Source organism: Rana temporaria, chromosome 12 (assembly GCF_905171775.1).
Source record: "Rana temporaria chromosome 12, aRanTem1.1, whole genome shotgun sequence".
NCBI lineage: Eukaryota > Metazoa > Chordata > Amphibia > Anura > Ranidae > Rana > Rana temporaria.
In genome coordinates, this window is record NC_053500.1 from 95,657,825 (window position 1) to 95,679,202 (window position 21,378).

Sequence of the window (21,378 nt, forward strand, 5' to 3'; positions counted from 1 at the left end):
GCTTACTTAACAGCTTACTGAGGAGGAACAGGAAGTGAGAAATTCAGAAAAAGAAAACAAAGAAAAAAAAAAAACATTAAGAAGGGAAATTGAAGGAAAAGCTAAGTGAACCAACAATGCACTAGCTTAAAGGAACCTATTTAGAAAATAAAAAACAAACCTTTACAACCCCTTTAATAGATGTATGCTTGTGGTTGCCGTCCTTTTATCTCCTGTTAATTTCCATTGCATAAACCATATTCTGTTTAGGCTGGGTTCACACTACTACACTACTTTCATCCTACTTTGCTCTGCTACATTGGTCCTACATTTATCCTACATTGGTCCTACATCTATCCTACTTTCATGAACAGGATACTACTTTGGTCCGACTTCAATGATATTCAATGGGCCTGAAGTAGGATCAATGTAGGACCAAAAGTAGTACAGGGAGCATTTTCAAAGTCGGACCGACTTGTGTAGGACGCTACAAGACGCTCTCATAGGGAAACATTGAACACAGAGCAAAGTAGGATGAAAGTAGTGTAGTAGTGTGAACCCAGCCTTAGTGTCTCAAATTAACCAATGTGTTTTTTTTTTATTTATTTTTGTTTGTTTGATATTTGTTTGTTTTTGCTTTCCTTGCTCTTTTCTCAAAGTCCTGTTTTGTTGACCAATAAAATGTCTGTTTGTTTTTTGTTACTTTTTCATGCTACAGATTTTCCCAGCTGCAGCTGATAATAGGCTGATTGGCATAACAAAACAGGTGTGATTTGTCTCTAATAGGTAGATTTAGGTAGATAGGATTAAACTTGCGACAGCGTAGCTTAGCCTTTTTAGGCTACGCCGCCGTAAATTAGCTAGGCTAGTAATGATTCTAAATCAACTTACCTGCTAATCTACGGCGGCGCAGCCTAAAACTAGCGGGCGTAAGGGCGCCTTATTCAAATTGGTTGGAGGGGGGCGTGTTGTATGGAAATGAGGCTTGACCGAGTGTTAGAACCTCTCCTTGTGTTTTTTTGGTTGGGCTTTGTGTCCCTTTTCTTAAAATTGGCTTCACTTCTTGTTGCACAGATGAACAGGAATTGAGGGTAAAACCTTACCAATGTCTTTTCTTGGGGACACACAGGTCAATCTAACTAGTGTCCCCATTAAGCAATTTGCACTCCAGCACTTTGTTGTGTACACCCCAAATGATTAGGTAGTTTTGGGTTTAGTAAAGGCAAAGACACTCTGCAGTACAAGTGTAGTCGCTGAAAATCAGAGGAGAATCATGTAGAAGCAAAGGGGGTAATCCACAAAGAAGCGGCGCAACGTAATTTTTCCTATTTAAGTTACACCGCCGCAAAATTTCTACCTAAGTGCCCAATCCACAAAGCACTTACCTAGAAATTTTGAGCGGTGTAACTTAAATCCGGCCGGCGCAAGGCGTTCCTCTTCTCCAGGGGGCGATTCCCATTTAAATGAGGCGCGCTCCCGCGTCGGCCATCCTGCGCATGCTCGTGACGTCATTTTTTCCAACGTGCATAGCACGAAATTACGTAACGTCGGGCTTTGTGGATCGCGACGGGACAATAAAGCTGCGTCGGGTAAAAAAAAGATACGGCGCCAAAAATTTTTTTTAAATAAAAAAAAAAATCGCGTCGCTAGCAAGAAAGGTCTGTTTTTACAAGGTGTAAACAGTTTACACCTTGTAAAAGCAGCCCTAATTTTGCGTTTGCAAAATAAAACTTACGGAGAAAAAACGAAGCTGAAAAGCTTTGTGGATCTCCGTAAGTCCTAATTTGCATACCCGAGGCGGCATTTCGACGCGAAATGCCCCCAGCGGCGGATGCGGTACTGCATCCTAAGATCCGACAGTGTTATTCAATTACACATGTCGGATCTTCGTCCTAACTATGGGAAACTGATTCTGTGGATCAGTTCCATAGTTAGGACCAGGGATACGACGGAGTAACAGCAGTTACTCCGTCGTATCTCTTTTGAGGATTTGGCCCAAAGATTTTTTCTTTTTTGTTCTTTTCCTCCTTGCTTGTCCACCTCCAGCAATTGCACTTGTAGTGCAAAGTGGATTTGCCTTTAGTAAATGGATTCCAAAATCTAAGATCCCTAATAATTTGGGGTGTACACAGCAAAATGCTAGAATGCACTTTACGTAATGGGAAAAACTATTTAGATTGATCTGTGTGTCCCCAAGAAAATACATTAGTAGGGTTTTACCCTCACTTCCTGTTTGGCTATGTGACAGGAAGTGAATGAATTTGAAGTAGAAAGTGACAAAATTTGGGAGGTGTCTTTACCCTATAAGGGGTGCAGACATCCCAAAAAATTAGCAGACTTTTAATCCCTCTGCACTCTAGCCCCAAGTAAATATAAGAAAGGATTTCATTTAGTTTAAATTTGCAAAGACACATTCCTCAGATCAACTGTGATGCATGTCAATGGCCCATTTAGCCCTTGTTTAATAGAAAACACCAGATGCCTTTTACTAGAAACATTTGTTAGTCCAATCCTGGAAATCTACATCTGCTTTACTATCACTTTCCCTAAAAATTGGGTTCCTGCACGTAGATGCGCGATCACCGTGTATTTGATATGCGCATATGTGGTTCTCGGAAAGCAGTGGCCAGCACACAGGTATGACATCACGCCCCTACAGGAAGTTGCTTGTACTGTTTCTAAAGTCTTTGAGGAAAGGATGATACTTATTTGCAAATGAAGAAAATTGTTTATTTAACATTGAATGGTGTTTGTTGGGGTCCCTAACACACATTCATACATATTAGCAACGCTGTATCCTGGCCTATTGGCATGGTTATATTTTCTTAGTCCTCTCAATAAAATTATCATAAATTTGTGCCTAAAGTAGAACTATAATCAACACTTTTTGTTTCCATTTTGGATAGAGTAAGGGAGGGTTATAGCCCCTGTCAGTTTATTTTTTACTATCCCTGGCCAATTGCAGAGATTTTCCTTCACTTCCTGCCTCATAGCCAAACAGGAAGTGAGAAAAAAACTATGCAAATTAAGGGAATCTAATGCCCCCCCCCCCCGGGCCCTCAGAACTAGTGTCACCCCCCCTAAAATTTCAGGGCGGGTCTTAAAAAACAGGGTATGGCCTTGACAGGAGGGGGTGGGTCATATTTCAATTAGGAGGTGCAGAAGTTTAGTCAGGCCTAGGGCAGCACAAAACCTAAATATACTACTGCATGTTAGGGCTTATTGAGACAGAATCCGATTTACAGCATGTTTTTAGATTGTGGGAGGAAACCCACGCATGCACAGGGAGAACATGCAAACTCTAGGCAGATGGTGTCACGGGCGGGATTCGAACCAGCGACCCTTTTTGCTGCTAGGTGAAAGTGCTTTTCACTACACTGATAGCTGAACAAACATGTATCTAGAGATGTAGGTTCCTGTGCGCACTTGTGAAAATACAAGTGGGTCATGGCTAGGGATGAGCCGAACACCCCCCCCCCCCCACCGGTAGGGATGAGCTTTATGTTCGAGTCGAACATGAGTTTGACTCAAAGATTGGCTGTTCGCCCGTTTGGTGAACAGTTATATTATAACTTCACAGGGACTTCCCTATGGCTTTCCCCGTGGCGTCAGGGGAGGGTGGGGTCACCAGGTGACGCCGCATCCTAAGTTATAAAAGAACTGTCATAAGAACAGAAGCGTCACACATCGGGAACTTCACATGAAAGCGGGTCGTCCGGAAAACCAATCGGGGAAGAAGCCGGTGCAAGATATGGACGAGAAGACTGAAGGAAGAAGCAGAGGAAGAACAAGATGGAGGAAGAAACCCGAATGCAGAAAAGAAGAAGATGGGAGAAGAATTGCGGAAAGAAGACATTAATAAAGGAATTGTCAAAAAACAGCTATTGTCTTTTTTTTACATTTCTGACACTTTTTTTGTGAAATGGTAGAGGTACTCCATTACCATTTCACACAGGGGGGGCGGGATCTGGGGGTCCCCTTTGTTAACCACTTCCCGACCTCCTCATGTACATTTACGTCGGCAGAATGACACGGACAGGCACAATCACGTAACTGTACGTGCCTGCCTAGACGTGGGTGGGGGGTCCGATCGGGACCCCCCCCAGTACATGCGGAGGTCGGGTCCGCTCGGGGAGCGATCCGGGACGATGGCGCGGCTATTTGTTTATAGCCGCTCCGTCGCGATCGCTCCCCGGAGCTGAAGAACGGGGAGAGCCGTGTGTAAACACGGCTTCCCCGTGCTTCACTGTGGCGGCGCATCGATCGAGTGATCCCTTTTATTAGGGAGACTCGATCGATGATGTCAGTCCTACAGCCACACCCCCCTACACTAGTAAACACATACACAGTGATCCCTAAATGTTACAGCGCCCCCTGTGTTTAACTCCCAAACTGCAACTGTCATTTTCACAATAAACAATGCAATTTAAATGCATTTTTTGCTGTGAAAATGACAATGGTCCCAAAAATGTGTCAAAATTGTCCGAAGTGTCCGCCATAATGTCGCAGTCACGAAAAAAATCGCTGATCGCCGCCATTACTAGTAAAAAAAATAAAAAAAATAAAAATGCAAAAAAACTATCCCCTATTTTGTAAACGCTATCAATTTTGCGCAAATCAACCGATAAACGATTATTGCAATTTTTTTTACCAAAAATAGGTAGAAGAATACGTATCGGCCTAAACTGAGAAAAAAAAAATTTATATATGTTTTTGGGGGATATTTATTTCAGCAAAAAGTAAAAAATATTGATTTTTTTTCAAAATTGTCGCTCCATTTTTGTTAATAGCGCAAAAAATAAAAACCGCAGAGGTGATCAAATACCGCCAAAAGAAAGCTCTATTTGTGGGGAAAAAAGGACGCCAATTTTGTTTGGGAGCCACGTCGCACGACCGCGCAATTGTCTGTTAAAGCGACACAGTCCCGAACTGTAAAAACCCCTTGGGTCTTTAGCCAGCATATTGGTCCGGGGCTTAAGTGGTTAAAGGGGTCTTCCAGATTCCGATAAGCCCCCTGCCCACAGACCCCCACAACCACTGGGCAAGGGTTGTGGGGATGAGGCCCTTGTCCCCATCAACATGGGGACAACGGTGCTTTGGCGTGCTCGGATAAGGGTCTGGTATGGATTTTGGGGGGACCCCCAATGCCGTTTTTTCGGCGTAGGTGTTCCCCCTTAAAATCCATACCAGACCTAAAGGGCCTGGTATGCTCCTGAAGGGGAACCCACGCCGTTTTTGTTATTTAAAATTTGGCGCAGAGTTTCCCTTCATGATCAGCGTAACAAAAACCCATGCCAGGGTTTTATTTAACAACTTCCATACCACGCCTATACTGGAACTTCTCTCCTTCATGTAAAAAGCATCATTTTTTTACTAGAAAATTACTCAGAACCCCAAACATTATATATTTTTTTTAGAAGACACCCTAGGGAATAAAGTGGCGGTCATTGCAACGTTTTATCTCCAACGGTATTTGCGCAATCATTTTTCTAATGCCTTTTTTTTTTTTAAACGGTTTCATGAATTAAAAAATAACAAAACAGATTCTGTGATTACTCATGTTGGATGAGGAATATCTGCCCCAGCCAGCCAGCTTCCTCCCTAGCCCCATGCACATGAAGAAATGCCAACCATATTCCTACCCTATACCTCATTCATACCCTGCCCTATACCCTATCCGGATGAAGAGATGACTACAGCTTTTACATGGAAATCTTCGTTGTTCATCTTTGTTGTTTAAATGCCATGGGAAGTGCTGATATGAGTAAAGGCGGACTCCTGCTGGAAAATATTCCTGGAATGACACCTTGAGGGTTAGTCATGACGCACGCCCAAGGTCTACGAAATTCCAGTGAGCATCACAAGGGAGAGATCCAGATACGCCAGCCCGAAGACCCAAGTCTAGCCCAATGCATCTGTCTGTGGATATCGAGTTCTATCTATCAAAGAGGCAGGGTTTTGGGGTAGAAGGATCTCTGTAAAATATGGATAAACACAGAATCTAACCAAAAGTTTTGGGAAAAGTTTCAGCGAATGAGAATTATAATGTGGACATTTCCTTCCCTTTCATGAATTTATTGGATATTCAGAAGTTTTTTTTGGGACTATTTTTTATTTTGGCCTAAAGGCTATCATGCCCACACCCACTTGCTTTTAAGGACTGTCACGCCCCTCCCCCCTTTGTATTTCATGGACAATTGCTATGAAGCTGAGATTATCTGCTTATTGTTCTATATTTTTACATGCTTAGGATAATGATACATTTATGGGAAGTAGCCCAGGGGAATATCGGGGGTTTCAGGGTTTCTGATTATCACGTTCGTGATAAAAGAGAGGATTGTAATAGAATGTATAAATAACTGACTTTATTTTTAAGTAGAAATTTACTTTTCTATATGTGTTTTGACATACTTACTGTACATTAGCTAACAGTTTGCATAGAGTCACACCCTGCTTCTGCTAAGTCATTGTGGTTAAATTCATGGAACATCCTGATTGTATAAGCAAAGTCATCTTTTAGCCATTGTTAAAACTAAATTCAGCTGGTTTAAATCTTGATAAGAAAATACTGAGTTTGTAAAATATTTAGAGACATATGCATTAACACACAGCCCCTCCTATCTTTCTTTTGCATATAAGCCACTCTGGGAGTGAATAAACCTTAGAGATCTAATGAACACTCAAATGCTTTCTTGTGTCTCATTTTGATTTCTCACGGAATTCCGGGGGTTACTGAAATGTATCCTGCATTTACCTGAAGTACACCTGGGTGGCAGTATTACCTGCTTCAGGCATACTTGTTATATTTATTATTGTTCACAGTTTACTTTTTACACTTAAGTAGGCGCCGCCACCTGCTATCTCATATTCACTATGTTTGTTGTGTGGAAGTGTGTGAGATCCATGGATTGTTATGTCATGTTAGTTGAATTAACATGCCCAAAGTGCTGTATTAGCAAAATAGTTGATCCCAGCCACAAGACTATCTGCCTGGAGTTTTGTATGTTCTCTTTGTACCTGCATGGGTGTCCTCCAGGTACTCCGATTTCCTCCTACACTCCAAAGACATGCTGGTAGGTTAATTGGATCCTGTCTAAATTGTGCCTAGCGTATGTATGAATGTGAGTTAGGGACTTTAGGATTGTAAGCTCCTTAAGGGGGGGGGGCTGATGAATATTAAATAATAATAATAGTAACACCTTATGAATTTTGGTGGCATGATGATTTGTTTTGTGTTTGTTAAAGTTTAAAAATGAGGAATGGTTTTCTATAGTTCAAGGAGCAACGGTGTGTGTGTGTGATGTGTGTTCTCAGCTGCTGACAGCCCAAATGACCCCCCTTCTTTCCAGGTCTGTGAGAATGTAAAACAGATCGTATTGACATGCAAATGACCTGAGCCAAGAAAACATCTGTAATGGTGAATGGAAAAGGGCCTTTACTAACATGTGTTTTTTTTTTTTTTTACAGAAGGTTCTGCGAAAATGTTGTGATAAAGTATTATGATTGGTTAATAAATGGTACCGCTAAAAGGTTTATTACGAGTTGCTAATTTTTTTCTCTCACCATGGTGAATACATTTTTTTTGGGGGGGAATTATTGGTATACCATAAAACGAAAATCCATATGGCATTAATATGTATTAAGTAATACATAGTAATGAAAAGTTGAGCTCAACAATTTTTGGTATTTTAAAAAGGTGCACGGTTTATGTAATGTAATGTAATGTATATTTGTGTTTCATATGCTAATGTCTTGTTACAGGTATATAACCATTGTTTTTTTATTTCCAGGTTAAAAAAATTGAATGTTTATTACTAACTTTTATTTTGTGTTTTATCCCTCAAAATAGATAACTGGGTTTTCAGGCTTTCAGAATAAGAGGAAATCTTAGCCTCCATAGACAACTCTAGGTTGGTCAGTCGGTCGGGTTTCACAATGTTTTAGGTTTTCATGACCATTATCTAGTTGGAACGTCTAGTTGTCAGTCCATTTGGCTATGTTTTTGGACCACCTAGTGTGGGTTGCATGTTCTGATCCACTGAGTAGCAGAACCAACTAACTGAAGTCCGCGTATTAGTTTTTTTAAATGAAAAGTTGAGTAAGACTGCAAGGGATTTTTTTTAGTCTATTGGTCAGTTGTGTCTGGTAGCACCAGTTGCTTGAGCTGGATACACATTATGCAATTTTTGTTTTCCAATTTCTTTTAGATTTACCTGCAGACGTGTGGTACGAGGGCCTGCCTGATTGCATACAAGTTGAAAGTGTATAGGTCTGGCCTCGTATTGAAGGAAGATCGTATGGGGTGATACCAGCTCTTAATAAAGGCACAGAACAATCCGCGCTACTCCTAAATATGTGATAATGTAAATTGAAAATATTTAAGATGTGACAAAAATGTAAAAGTGAAGTGCTGCACTCAAATACAAAGGAGCCTAATATTGGGCTCCAAACAACATATATAAACAAAGAAAAAAGTGTGCTACTATCAAAACATCAAAGCCAAAAAGATACAAATTTGTAAAAATAAATTAAATGAAACAAAAAATGAATAAAGTGAAATAAAAAACAAAACTGTTTCTCTGCAACAAAATTATTCAAAAGTCCCATGAAAAAACACAGGTAGTGCAAGCAATTAGTGAATAAGTCCTATCAAAGAACAGCTGATTCTCAGGAATCTCAGACTCTTCACAAACACTTGCTGCTATGGAGACATCAACAGGCAGGTACATATATCCCAAAAGGTAAATGATGGCCGCTTACCCGCAAGGGGTTAATAGGCACTCAGAGGGCTGTAACTCTGTGGGTCTCGAGAGACGTTCCAATGCTGTTTCAATGCTCTCTTCTTGGACTTTCAAGTATACAGGTATGCCGTTCCGTGTGCTCTAAAAAAGCTCCTTGTGCTCAAGCAATATGTGGGATTGGAAGGAGAGGAGGAAGGACTTCATGGTGCAGTAGGTTTAATTAAAAGTTTTATTGTTTCAGCATGATACTGACAAGTGGTAAAACAAATTCACCCTGCATGCACGGATCCTCACAGACAAAAAGACGTATGACAGCGTGTGTAATAGCTGTCGGCTGTGATGCAGACCGCACAGCTGATGAGCGTGGTGACGTCAACAGATGCTATGCTCCACCCGACGCGGAGTTTCGTCCAAACGGGCTTCAGCGGGGAAAGGAGGCATAGTATCGGACGTCACTCACCTTTACTCAATTTCAAGTGACACCGGGAAAAACTCCCAACACGGAAGTCATCGCAATGTCCTCATGTGATACCAGCTCTTGGCTGTTCCAAGGGCCCTCACTTCCGATATATTTGTGGGCATGCAGTATCCTCCTCAGTTAATATCCATTGGTGTCCTTCCTGTCCTAGATTACTTGTGTACCTTAACTGGTGGTCTGTGTCTTGCATGCCAAGAAGACCAGTGCCCCAGGGTGGCACAAAACTCCTGTCTTTCATGTGAGTCCTGTCCGAATAAGTGAAGGTAGTTTGTTTTGTAGGGGTGAAGGATAACATAGTCTGATTACCGCATTGATAGAGGAGGGAGAAAGTGTGCAGCCTCTATGAGGGATCGGGTGTACCTGGTGGCAGGTGGTTTTCAATCCGGGTATCCAGACTATTTCCTATACTAAAGAGAGGCTCGATGGTGACTGTCTTTTGAGTGGGAGGTGGGTCACTGGGTACCGTAATCACTATAGAGCTGGAGACATACAGAAACACATTGGGAGGCCCTGGGCTACATATCAGGGAAGGGTTAGGAAATCCAATTCGTTCTATTCTCATGCCTAAGGGCAGGGACAGAACTTTGTGCATATATCACTGTCAATTTGGGTACTATCCTATCAGACTCTACTGGGTTACACCCTGGAGTCCATCCCGTTCTGAGGGTTTTGAGTTAGGACAGGAATTGAAAGAAGGAAATGTTTTTAATGGGTGACATGTATGACATAACTGAATGTGGTGCAGGTACCTAGGAGACTGACACCTATGCATAATAAGGTGTCTGTTGGCCAAACTAGAGGGTGCCAGGTGATACATCAATGGGGTGAAAACTTCCTCGTAGAGGCGGTGTCTCAAGCTTAGCAGTCCTCTAGAGAAGCTCTCGGTTACGGGACATGTGAGAGATACACCTAGTTGATGTCTCACCTGAGAGGTTGAATCCCTGCCCTGTTAAATAAAGGGAATAAACGCTGGCTAACAGGGTACAGTATGCCTTTACCACATGGCGCTTCAGCATCTCACAGTGGTTGATAAAAACCTATTACCCTGTATGTGCTGAGTATACACTGAATCAAGTGACCAGTGGCTTGCTCCCAGAGATGTGCGGACACAGAATGAGGCTCATGCAGGACACTTATTTCTGAGGAGTAACCCAAAAGAGGAGATATGTATTCAGTGCTATAATCAGGGGAATAGGAGCTGGGATGGGTGTTAGTAATGGAGTGGACGGCGGTCTCCTGAGGAACAAACTCGCAGCCATGGCTTCAGACAATAAGCATGGCTTTGTTACTTAGAGAGATTGGTGGCACCCGTGATAACATTCAACAAAGTTACATAAATACCCAGTTTAAAGTGGCTCAAGATTTTGTCAACCACGTTAAAAGGCTGGAAGAAAGTGTGATAGGGTATAGGACAAACATATGTTATTGGCTCTGGCTTACATGCAGGGGCAGGTGGAGTTATCGACCAGTATCAAGCTGATCGTACCAATCTCTGTATGAAGGGCAGTAGCCTGAGGAATTAACATCACCGCTCAGTAAGACTTTGACATAATTTGTTGCTTACACTAATCCAAAGTGGTGGTCAAATGCCTGGATGGGCTGTACTGGTTTGGATTGTGAAAGGTGAGGTGCTGTATAATCCCATATACGAAAGTGCAGACTCGGTCTGTAGATCTGGTGCCATCAATGGGCTTACTGACTGGGGAGTCTATCTTGTTGCTTTTGTGGCTAAGTGACCCACATGTGATCTAAGGGTACGGAAGCTGGGGGCAGGTTGATATTTCCCCCTGTCAGAAGCGAGACCACAATGTCTTTTGCATTCCAGGTCAATACACAGTGGGTGAATGAGGAATGTTGGGAAGGTATTTCACTCTGTGTTCTGGATGGGGAGATCATTGCGGGGGAGGAAACACCTAGGTATAATTTAGGACATAGGCGAGTTTTGTTTCTTTGTCCTAGAGGATACCGATGGGGTGTTAGTCATGGAACTCGGGTGTTTCTTGAACCTATCAGGTGGTAGACGGACAGGGTCACTGAAATCCAGTCACAAGGATGGAGTTTTTGTGGGTTTTGTCATGTTTTCAATGGTGTATGTGCTGGTAGACTCAATACCGAAAGCCGGGGTACTGGTGCTGGTATCACATGTCTAATGATGCACTGTTGTCAGCACTAGGTTAAATTGTACTCAGCTGGGTACACTACCTCTGGGAGTCTATTGTATCTATTCTCTTGTCCTTGGGATGGATATAGAAGGAACCCCGGGTTGCACCCCGAGTTGCCCTGAAGAAAGGTTTTATAGCAAACCTGACATCCCCTGTACACTTACTGAAACTTCCGTTGGGATTCGGGGAGGAGTTAAAAGTTAGGTAGTTAAACAGGATTTAAATAGTGCCAACAGTTTGTGCAAGGCGTGAATAGAAAGGCCCGTCTCAAGGGGTTTATAATCTAAGGGGAGGGGGTGGAACAAAAATAATAACTGCTGGGAATTATCTGATATGGAGCTGGCTGAGAGAACATTTTAGGTGGAGGTGGTGTAGGCTTCCCGGATAAAATAGTTTTTTGGACACCTAGGTGTGGAAAGGGTAGCGCCTGGCTGGACATATGGGGGTGGGGAGTTCCAGAGGTTCTGGAGCAGTCATGAGGTTGAGCATGGGAGGAGGTAACAAAGGAGTGGATGCAATCTGGATATTCAGAATATTCCCCCATTAGAGCAAAGAGAGACCTAATAGATACTGCCTTAGGAGCAGGAGGTGTTGTCCAGAGTAGCCTAAACACAATGGATTTAGAGGTACTCAGAAACAAGCTAGGAGGGTTGGCACAGCATGTTGGGGAAGGGGTTGAGGTGCAGCCAGATGTGAATCATATCCTTGAAAATCTACAACATGCTCATATTGATGCTACTGCCTCATTGTCTGAGATAATGAAACAGAAGTTCACCGGACTGGTAGCGGGATTATTCAAGGTACAGGAAGACATCCAACTTGTTTTATCTTGCACCCAGGTACAATCAGGACTGTCCCAGGACATCAGAGTAATGATTGCTTCTTTTTCAGCAGGACAATTTCCACTAAATTTGAGAAAACAAGCAGGTAGGGTAGTATCCAAATTTGCCATGAGTCATATGGATTGGTGGATGACTCAATTCTATGGCTGTCAAAACCTGACTTGCACAGTCTCATCCCTGATTCCGGTCGCCGGGACTGAACATCGTGCTTATACCACAGTTAATTTGGGTACTATCCTATCGGGCACTACCGTGTTACACCCCCGAGTCCATCATGATCTGATGGTTTATGAGTCTGAACAACCTCAAATGATTGATACTGATGGGTGCTGGAGAAAGGAAGGGGTGGTGTTATGTCAAGGTAAACAGGATAGGATCATGAGACAACAATGCTGGCACAAGGAAGGGTCATGTCTCATGGATGCCGAGGAATTGACCCAACCTTATGTAAAATACTTGGGGCAAGGGTATTGGTGCTGGTATCAAATGTCCAATGATGCCCTATATTCTGCCTACGGGTTGAACTGTACTCAGCGGGGTATATTACCTCAGGGAGTCTACTGTACATCTTCCCCGGTCCTGGGAATAGATATAGCCGAGACACAAGGACGTACCCCTGTTACCCCAGAGAAAAGGCTTGATATCTAACCTGACACCCCAATACATCTACAGAAACTTCCTCTGGGATTTGGGGCTGAGTTAAAGGCTTGGCTGGTAGATTTTGGGCAACAGGATGAAATATTAAATGTGCTAATTATTCATTTTTTACCCATTACAATTTTTTACTTTTCATTTTTATACATTTTTTTAATTTTTGTAAAAGTAATTTTTATTCATTTTTTTCTCTCTCTGTTTTATTTCAATTTTTTATTCATTTTTTAATCAATTTTCTCATTTAAAAAAAAAATATATATATATATAATTTTTTTTTTCATTTTTCTTATTCAGTTTTTATTTTTATTTTTGTCAGTTTTATTTTTTTATTTTTCATTTTTCTCCCTGAAGTGTTATGGTTAGAATTGTTTCCTTTAAATTTTTTAAATTTTTTTTCATTATTATTTTTTTCTCTCATTTCATTCAGGTGAGAAAAGTTCCAAAAGGTTTGAACTTTGTCCACCTGAAGGGGTGAGTAGTGCATAGACCTGAAAAAAAAATACAAATAATGCAGTGTTTTTAATTGCCCTTTTGTTAAAGAACTATATATATTTTTTTTATTATTATTATTATTCTTTGGTTTGGGGAAAAGCCTCTAAAATTTTTTTTTAGTAATAAGTACAGTCGGGTTTGACTAAATTCTAAAAGTTTTTTGCCAACCACTGTTTAGTCTCTCCTTTTTAATATTTAAATTTTTTTGTTTTTAACCCGACTTGTAAATTGTTAAGTGACCGTGATCATGTTCACCTGTTGATCACTAATAGGGGAGAGGAGTCTATTTTTATTTTTTGTTCCTCTATATTTAAGAGAGGACCCTAGAACTATATTTTTCTTGTTGATCTAGGGATAAGCCTCTTCAATTTGTAATAATAAAGCGGTCAGGTTTACCTAAATTCTACAAATTTAAATCATCTCTCTCTCTCTCTCGTTATTATCTGTGTACCTGACCGGCAAAAATTCCGCCAATTACTAGTATGAGAGAGGAGTCGTTTAACGGAACAATTGTTTATAAAAATTCAATGCTCTTTAACAATCTAAAGTGGAATGTAAACTGGAGAGCTTGGTTGAAGCAGCATTAAATCTGTAGTTTTTATTTTTTATGTTTTTTTCTATTCTTCTTATTCTTTTTCATTACTCGCCTCTCTTTCTTTCCTCCTTTAATATTATGCTCTCTAAGTTTTTATTTTGGCTTCTATCATACATCTTCTCAGGATAATGAAACTAGGACAGCAGTCATATCATATTGTTTTTAAGACGCGTGAGCATTCCTGCCCGCCAGTGCCATATTGTGCACCCAGTGAAACCAAAGTATCCCTGGACATCCAGGTTTTTATGTATTAATGTAATTCTACCTCCCCTAGTCTACCTATGGCTTTATAGTCAGAAAAGCCACCCCACTGCTCCTGTTTGACATTCCTCCAATAACTATACACTGACATTCTCCTTTCTCCTTTTGTATTCATACATGACTGTCCGGAGGCCCACCCAACCACCACCTGAAGAAGCAACGACAACCAAGTCATTCTTTTTGAGACAAACATGAGACGAATAAGACTCTCCTGAACTTTCCTTCATCTTGCTGAAAAAGTGCTGTCTCGCAGTCCGATCTAATTGTGACAATCATAACACCATATTTCCAAGATATAGGACTAAATATGTAAGGATCCCGCCATCAATGTTGGAATTCCACTCCTCCAATGCAGAGGGGCGATGAAACATTGCAGTACAGACACTCATGGTGCGGATCTGAAGTCTCAAAGGCACTAGGACTGTCTCAAGTCTAGCTTGATGAGTTACGGCGAGTTCAAGAGAGAAAGAGGCCGCAGTGGTGGTGGGGGAAGGGTCGGGGCTTCTGGGCCATTGTGGGTGGGTACCGGATCATTGAAGGAGGACATAAGTTCAATAATGAACTTGAGGGGGTACTGTAATGGATATGTTGAACATCTTCATATTCATATCCTGAATTCAACCACCATGCCCCTGATTAATGTGTGCGTGTGTGTGTATGTATGTATGTATGTATGTGTATGTGTATATATATATATATATATATATATATATATATATATATGTGTATGTGTATATATATATATACACACATGTATATGTGTGTCATGATCTGTGTCATGACTCTGGTCACCTGCTGGTGGCACTGTTCTCTTCAGTAACAGGGGTGCAGTTCTGGTGGCCTCCAGCAGGTGTCGCCCAATACAGATTTGCACAGGTATTTAAGCCCGCCCTAAACTGGAGTTCAGGGCTTCAGTATTTTGCTTGTCAGCCTGTTCCCTGCCTGACCTGTTAGCTGTTGCCCATCTGTTCCTGCTTCGCTCCCTGCCCTGGACCCTGTCGCTTATTGACCCCGGCTTGTATTTTGGACTTTGCTGCTCTCTCCTATCCTTGACCCCTGGCTTGGACCTCGGACTTGCTTATGTCTTATCCCTGCATTACCTGCTTAGTGGTTTTTGGTTGCTGTGTCACGCTTGCTTTCATTGATTGTTTTTCACGTGTGCTTTAACTTAATAAACATATATATTTTTTCACTATCTTGGTGCCTGTTTCCATTAGTGCAGCCCATTGACCTGTAACTCAGTACTCGGATGCCTGCGTGGGCATCCCCTGACAATGTGTAATTTATATGTGGTCGGATATAGCTGTGTATGATTTTGCAGTTACAATATATTTTCTGATAGGAAGTGAGGTTTCTGTCATCTCCTGTCTTCTTTACAACCAAATTAAGATTCCCTGTGTTAATTCCAATTATACTGTGTGTGTGTATAGAGCTTGACCAGACAGGAGATAACCATTTAGCCATTCACAGGACATGCTCAGGCACCGCCTCCCCCAGAGCCGGCCAAACATACTGTAGCAGGTATTCAGATGGTCTCGGCCTAGCCAAGCGTCACAGCCATAGTTTTTTTCTGGCACCCTTTTCTATTTACTAGCATTTACTGCCAGGAGAAAATTGCCTGTTTTTTTACTGGCTGCCAGTAAAAATACTGACGGTTGGCAACACTGAGCCTGCCCAATAATGGTTCGAATCTCGGCAGGTTCAGCAGGAACCGTGTATGGCCAGCCTGATTTACAAATGATAATGATTTGTTTTATAGTGGTTGGCAGCTTGTCATCTGATCACTAATTCTGGCAATACAAGAACCAATGATTGTTCAATATTTCAATATGAAATCACATCTTTCAGAAATCTGATGTACCAAATAGTCACTTTGATCTTTAAATTATTATTTTCTTAGAAAAGGAATACAAAAAAAAATTTGGCCAAATCAATGTTTCCTTGTTGTGTTCAAAAAAAGCTTGAAATATAGTATGGGGCATCACAGTGGTTTAGTGGTTAGCACTTCTGCCTTGTGGTACTAGGGTCAATAATCTGAATCCCAATCATGACAATACATGCAAGGAGTTTGCATGTTCTTCCTGTACTTGTATGGGTTTACTCCCTAAAAGACATGCTGGTAGGTTAAAGTGAAGCTCCACCCAAAGGGGGAAGTTCCACTTTAAGGACTAATCCCCTGCTCCTCTTAAAGACATGGCACTTTTAAGGAGCGGGGGAGGGATTTTGACAGTTCCTGGCTCCCACTTCCATTCTAGTTCTCCTCCGTTCCCCCTGACAGGTCCCAGAAGACTGCATCAACCAGTCATGATGTGCATCGCTACTCACACATGAGCAGTGGGCTCCTGGCTGTGAAGCTGCAAGCTGTCAGTCAGGTGCCCATAGTGAAGATGCCGGCATCAAGCGTGCGACCGACTGGGGTGAGCACACCACTGAATCATGGGACAGGTGAGTTGCTCTTTTTTTTTAAGTCAGCAGCTACAGTTTTTGTAGCTGCTGGCTTTTTTTTCCACAGGCGACTGCAACTCCGCTTTAACTGGCTGCTGCATAAATTAGCCCTAGCATGTGTTTGTATGCATGTGTGAGGCAGGGACCTTAGATTGTAAAAAGGAAGTTTGGGATTAAAAAAACAAAACACTACACTACAGTCCATTTAACATGGTTTCCTATGGAACAAGTTCTGTACTGCAAATATGCAAAAAAGCACAAAAAATGCTTAGGTGTGAATCAAGCCTAAAAGACAGAGAACTGAAAACCACTGATCGCTCAGTTCTTGGTGTTGAGTGAGCAGAGAACGGGGTACTATCTGTGCTCACTGAAACACAGGGCTGTGTAGGGGGCAAGAGAAGCATAGTGAGATGTCAGTCAAGCATCTGGGTGGATCCCGACATTAAAGTTGGGATCCCTCCAGAACCTGGACTGAGTGAGTGAGTGAGTGAGTGACTTATATAGCGCAGCAAATGCGAACTTAATCGCCTCAAGGACTGGTTGAATGACGTCAGCCAACAGTGGACTTTAGCCTGCTGGTCACTGAATACGTGTTACACGACTGCAGAACAAAGTGCCCTCCTGTGACCCACAGGAGAAGTAGAGCCAAATGAGCTTTGGCCCTACTTCTCCTTTAAGGGCAGGGACTGATATGAATGTAAAATATATAATGTAAAGCACTGCATACATTTTTACCACTCCATAAATACCTTTAATAAATAAATAGTTTAATGACCAAATGTATGAGCGATTGGAGGTGAACCATTACATATATAGCAGGCACGTGTCAGATGATCCATCTCAACCAGCATCCTCTCAATAGAAACCCAATAAGAAAAGCTAGCCAAATGCAGGGTAATTACCAAACAATGCTCAAAGGCTGTTAAGACACAGCGAAGCATGGAAATGTGATTCTGCCATTCAGATCCTGTATACAAGTTCATGCAAACAAGAAAATACGAGTTTTAAACAACACTAATTAAAATCAGCTCTGTGATTCTTTTGGAGAGTTTACCAGCTTGAGAGAACAATACAAATGTGTCATTTTGTTAGTCTTCCTGAGGGGAAAGGTCTTTTGGAACACAAAGACGTGACAGTTTCAGACACTTTAACGCTTTCACACCCTCATGTGCTGCTTATCTTCCAACAGCGAAGGCTAAGCTACATAAACGCCAAGAAACTTAACTGATTGCAATAGCGAACTAGAATTAGGAGGGAAAGTCCTCCAAAGCTGTGCATGAAAGATGATGCTTTTTAAATGTTTCTGGAGATGCCTTTCCCCTAGATCTCAGGTTTCAAGGAAATTAGATCAAGGAACACAATAAAAAAAGGTTACATTAAACAGATGTGCAGGCATATCTACTTCTAAATGAAAGAAGTCATAGCGGAACAACAAGCTTACCCCAAGTGATCAGGCACAGCGCGCTTGTGAACATGCACAGAATTCCACTCTCCATCCTCTCTCTCTCCCAGTTTTTTTTTAACACAGCACAAGCAGCTGAGTGGGAATTAAAAGAGACCAGCAGTTCAGGAAGCGGAGCCCTTTCCTGCACAAATACAGAATTCGTGTAAATAATAAGATTACTCAGCACTGCCTTAGAAACAGACCTCCCACCGGGAAAGCCGTCACTGAACATATATGACGTGACGTGTAGAAAGGGGCTTACTGCACCTCCACTGTGTGCTGGAGCCCTGTCAGTTTACTGTCCTAGCTGTTTGGGGCTCAGCATCTGGGTCACATATTAGGGGCAGAGGGGTCTATTTATTGAAGTCTGCTGGCTGAACCAAGCAATTGCAAGCACATTAATCTAATCATTAATTTCCTAAACAAGACCTGGGATGTTTTTGTATCGTTTCAAGATCTGACACAAATTTGAAAGCAAGAAAGCCTGGTAAACCTCCTGAAGCATAGCATGGAAAAGTTTTTTCAGTGCACATGTACTCCTGCAAGTAAAAATGTACTGGATTAACGTGAATGAAAAGAAGGGTCAGTTCACCAAGACATGATTACCCTCCTTATTTTACCTCATAATTTCCCCCTCCAAAATGTTCAATAAACAACCATAAACATTGGCATTTCTTGTTTTGTATACAATATATATGTAGTGAAATTCGGTTTCTTATTTGTACTCGGAGTCTCTAGTAGACCGTATTTAAGAAAGGTATGAAGGGAAAACAAACAGGAAGTGTGTGTTGTAGTCACATGGTCAGTATGCCTAAAGGGGGCAAAAATATAAAGACAGTGGAGGGCGTGGCCTGGACCGGCATGTGAGAGGACATAGCTCTCACAGCTCCTGAGCTTGATCCGTGACCGATCCTCCCTCAGCCAAGCCACTGACTGAGGGAGGCCACTGACAGAGCTGAGGATTTTAAGAACCGCCTCAGGAGAAATAATATAGGTATTGTGGGACTCCCTGAGAAGGTGGAGGGCAGGGACCCCACCACATATGTGGAGGGGTGGCTGCTGGACATATTTGGGAGAAATACGTTTTCTCCCCTATTCGCTGTGGAGCGTGCTCACAGAGTGCCACCTCGTCCACCACCACCTGGAGGGCCACCCAGGTCAATGCTGGCAAAACTGCTGCACTACAGGGATAGAGAAACTGTGCTCCGCCAGTCAAGGGAGCGGGCCAACATACAGCATAATGGTGCCAGAGTGTCCTTCTATCCTGACTTCTCGGCGGAGGTGCAGAGACGCAGGGCGAAGTTTTTTTATGTGAAACGCCGGCTTAGGCAGCTGCAGCTAGCATACGCCATGTTATACCCGGCCAAGTTGCGGGTGATCGTGAATGGGCAGGCACACTTCTTTGAGTCGGCAAAGGATGCAGTTAACTGGCTTGACCGGAATGAGCAGGCCCTGAGAAGGCGAGGGCAAGATGGCGGGGAGGAAGGATAATGGTGCCCTGGCCCATGGAGGGCGCCTGAGCCGGACATGGAAAACATGGAGCCGTATTATGGTGAGGAGACTTTGTACTACTTTTACCCGGATGACCCTTGGCTGAGGGACATTATACTGCAACAGATCAAGACAAGAGCTTCAGAAATCATAAGAGTGGATTTACAATATCTGACTTTTTGTGGCCCACTGAGTTTGTATGCAGGGGCTCGTGCCTGCTCTGCCCAGTTGGCAGGGATCGGTACTGAAGAGTTGGTGAGGTCAGCGGTTTGCGTCCTCCTTTTTCTTTTTCTGTTTTTTGATGGGTGGTTTTCCAGCACTACTTTTACAGCGGTCAGTATAAAAAAGACAATGTGCATTTCTTAAGGAATTCTTCAAGGGCCAAATGCAGGGCCGGCGCTACCACTAGGCAAAGTAAGCAGCCGCTTGGAGCGCACTACCACCTAGGGCGCAAGCGCCAGCTGCGAGTGGGACAGATCAGCAGGGGGATCGGAGCACACTGAGAGCTCCAGAGAGAGAGATGAGCTGGGCGTATCACAGCCAGCTCTGACATCTATCCCCTCCCCTTGCTGCCCACACAGCCAGTTAGAGGAGAGGAGCTGCTTTTACTCCTCCCCTCCTCTCCTTGTGTCTGCCCCGCCCACTTTCCCCGGCATACAGGGGATGTGGGCGGGAATTTTTAAGCACAGCAAACAGAAGGGAAAGATGGAGGAGTGTGATATCCATCCAGTGAGTGAGTACATTGTACACTGATGTAGGGGTGGCCTTCATTCCCTTCTCTCTCTCTCTCTCTCTCTCTCTTCACCTTACTTTCTTTCTTTCTCTCTCCCTATTATCTATCTATCTGTCTATCTATCTGTCAGATTATCTATCTATCTATCTATCTATCTATCTATCTATCTATCTATCTATCTATCTATCTATCTATCTATCTATCTAATTATCTATCTGATTATCTATCTATCTATCTATCTATCTATCTATCTATCTATCTATCTATCTATCTGTCTATCTATCAGATTATCTATCTATCTGTCTATCTATCAGATTATCTATCTATCTATCTATCTATCTATCTATCTATCTATCTATCTATCTATCTATCTATCTATCTATCTATCTGATTATCTATATATCTATCTATCTATCTATCTATCTATCTATCTATCTATCTATCTATCTATCTATCTGTCAGATTATCTATCTATCTATCTATCTATCTATCTATCTATCTATCTATCTATCTATCTATCTATCTATCTATCTATCTATCTGTCAGATTATCTATCTATCTATCTATCTATCTATCTATCTATCTATCTATCTATCTATCTATCTATCTATCTATCTATCTATCTATCTATCTATCTATCTATCTCTCTTTCTTTCTTTCTCTTTCTCCTTTTTCTTTCTTTCTTTCTTTCTTTCTTTCTTTCTTTCTTTCTTTCTTTCTTTCTTTCTTTCTTTCTTTCTTTCTTTCTTTCTTTCTTTCTCCTCCCTTTCTTTCTTTCTTTTTTTCTCCTCCCTTTCTTTCTTTCTTTCTTTCTTTCTTTCTTTCTTTCTTTCTTTCTTTCTTTCTTTCTTTCTTTCTTTCTCCTCCCTTTCTTTCTTTCTTTCTTTCTTTCTTTCTTTCTTTCTTTCTTTCTTTCTTTCTCCTCCCTTTCTTTCTTTCTTTCTTTCTTTCTTTCTTTCTTTCTTTCTTTCTTTCTTTCTTTCTCCTCCCTTTCTATCTATCTATCTATCTATCTATCTATCTATCTATCTATCTATCTATCTATCTATCTATCTATCTAT

General features: G+C 41.9%; 1 protein-coding gene across 1 annotated transcript in view; it reads right to left on the minus strand.

The window, feature by feature from the left end:
• The window catches only part of RAMP2 (receptor activity modifying protein 2), an 893,533-nt gene extending 875,261 nt beyond the window's left edge, over positions 1-18,272 (minus strand). Inside the window, exon 1 of the mRNA XM_040329748.1 lies at positions 18,091-18,272. Within this exon, the coding sequence (XP_040185682.1) occupies positions 18,091-18,145 (55 nt within the window). The 5' untranslated portion in view covers positions 18,146-18,272. The remainder of the gene's footprint in view (positions 1-18,090) is intronic.
• Positions 18,273-21,378: the final 3,106 nt, after the last annotated feature.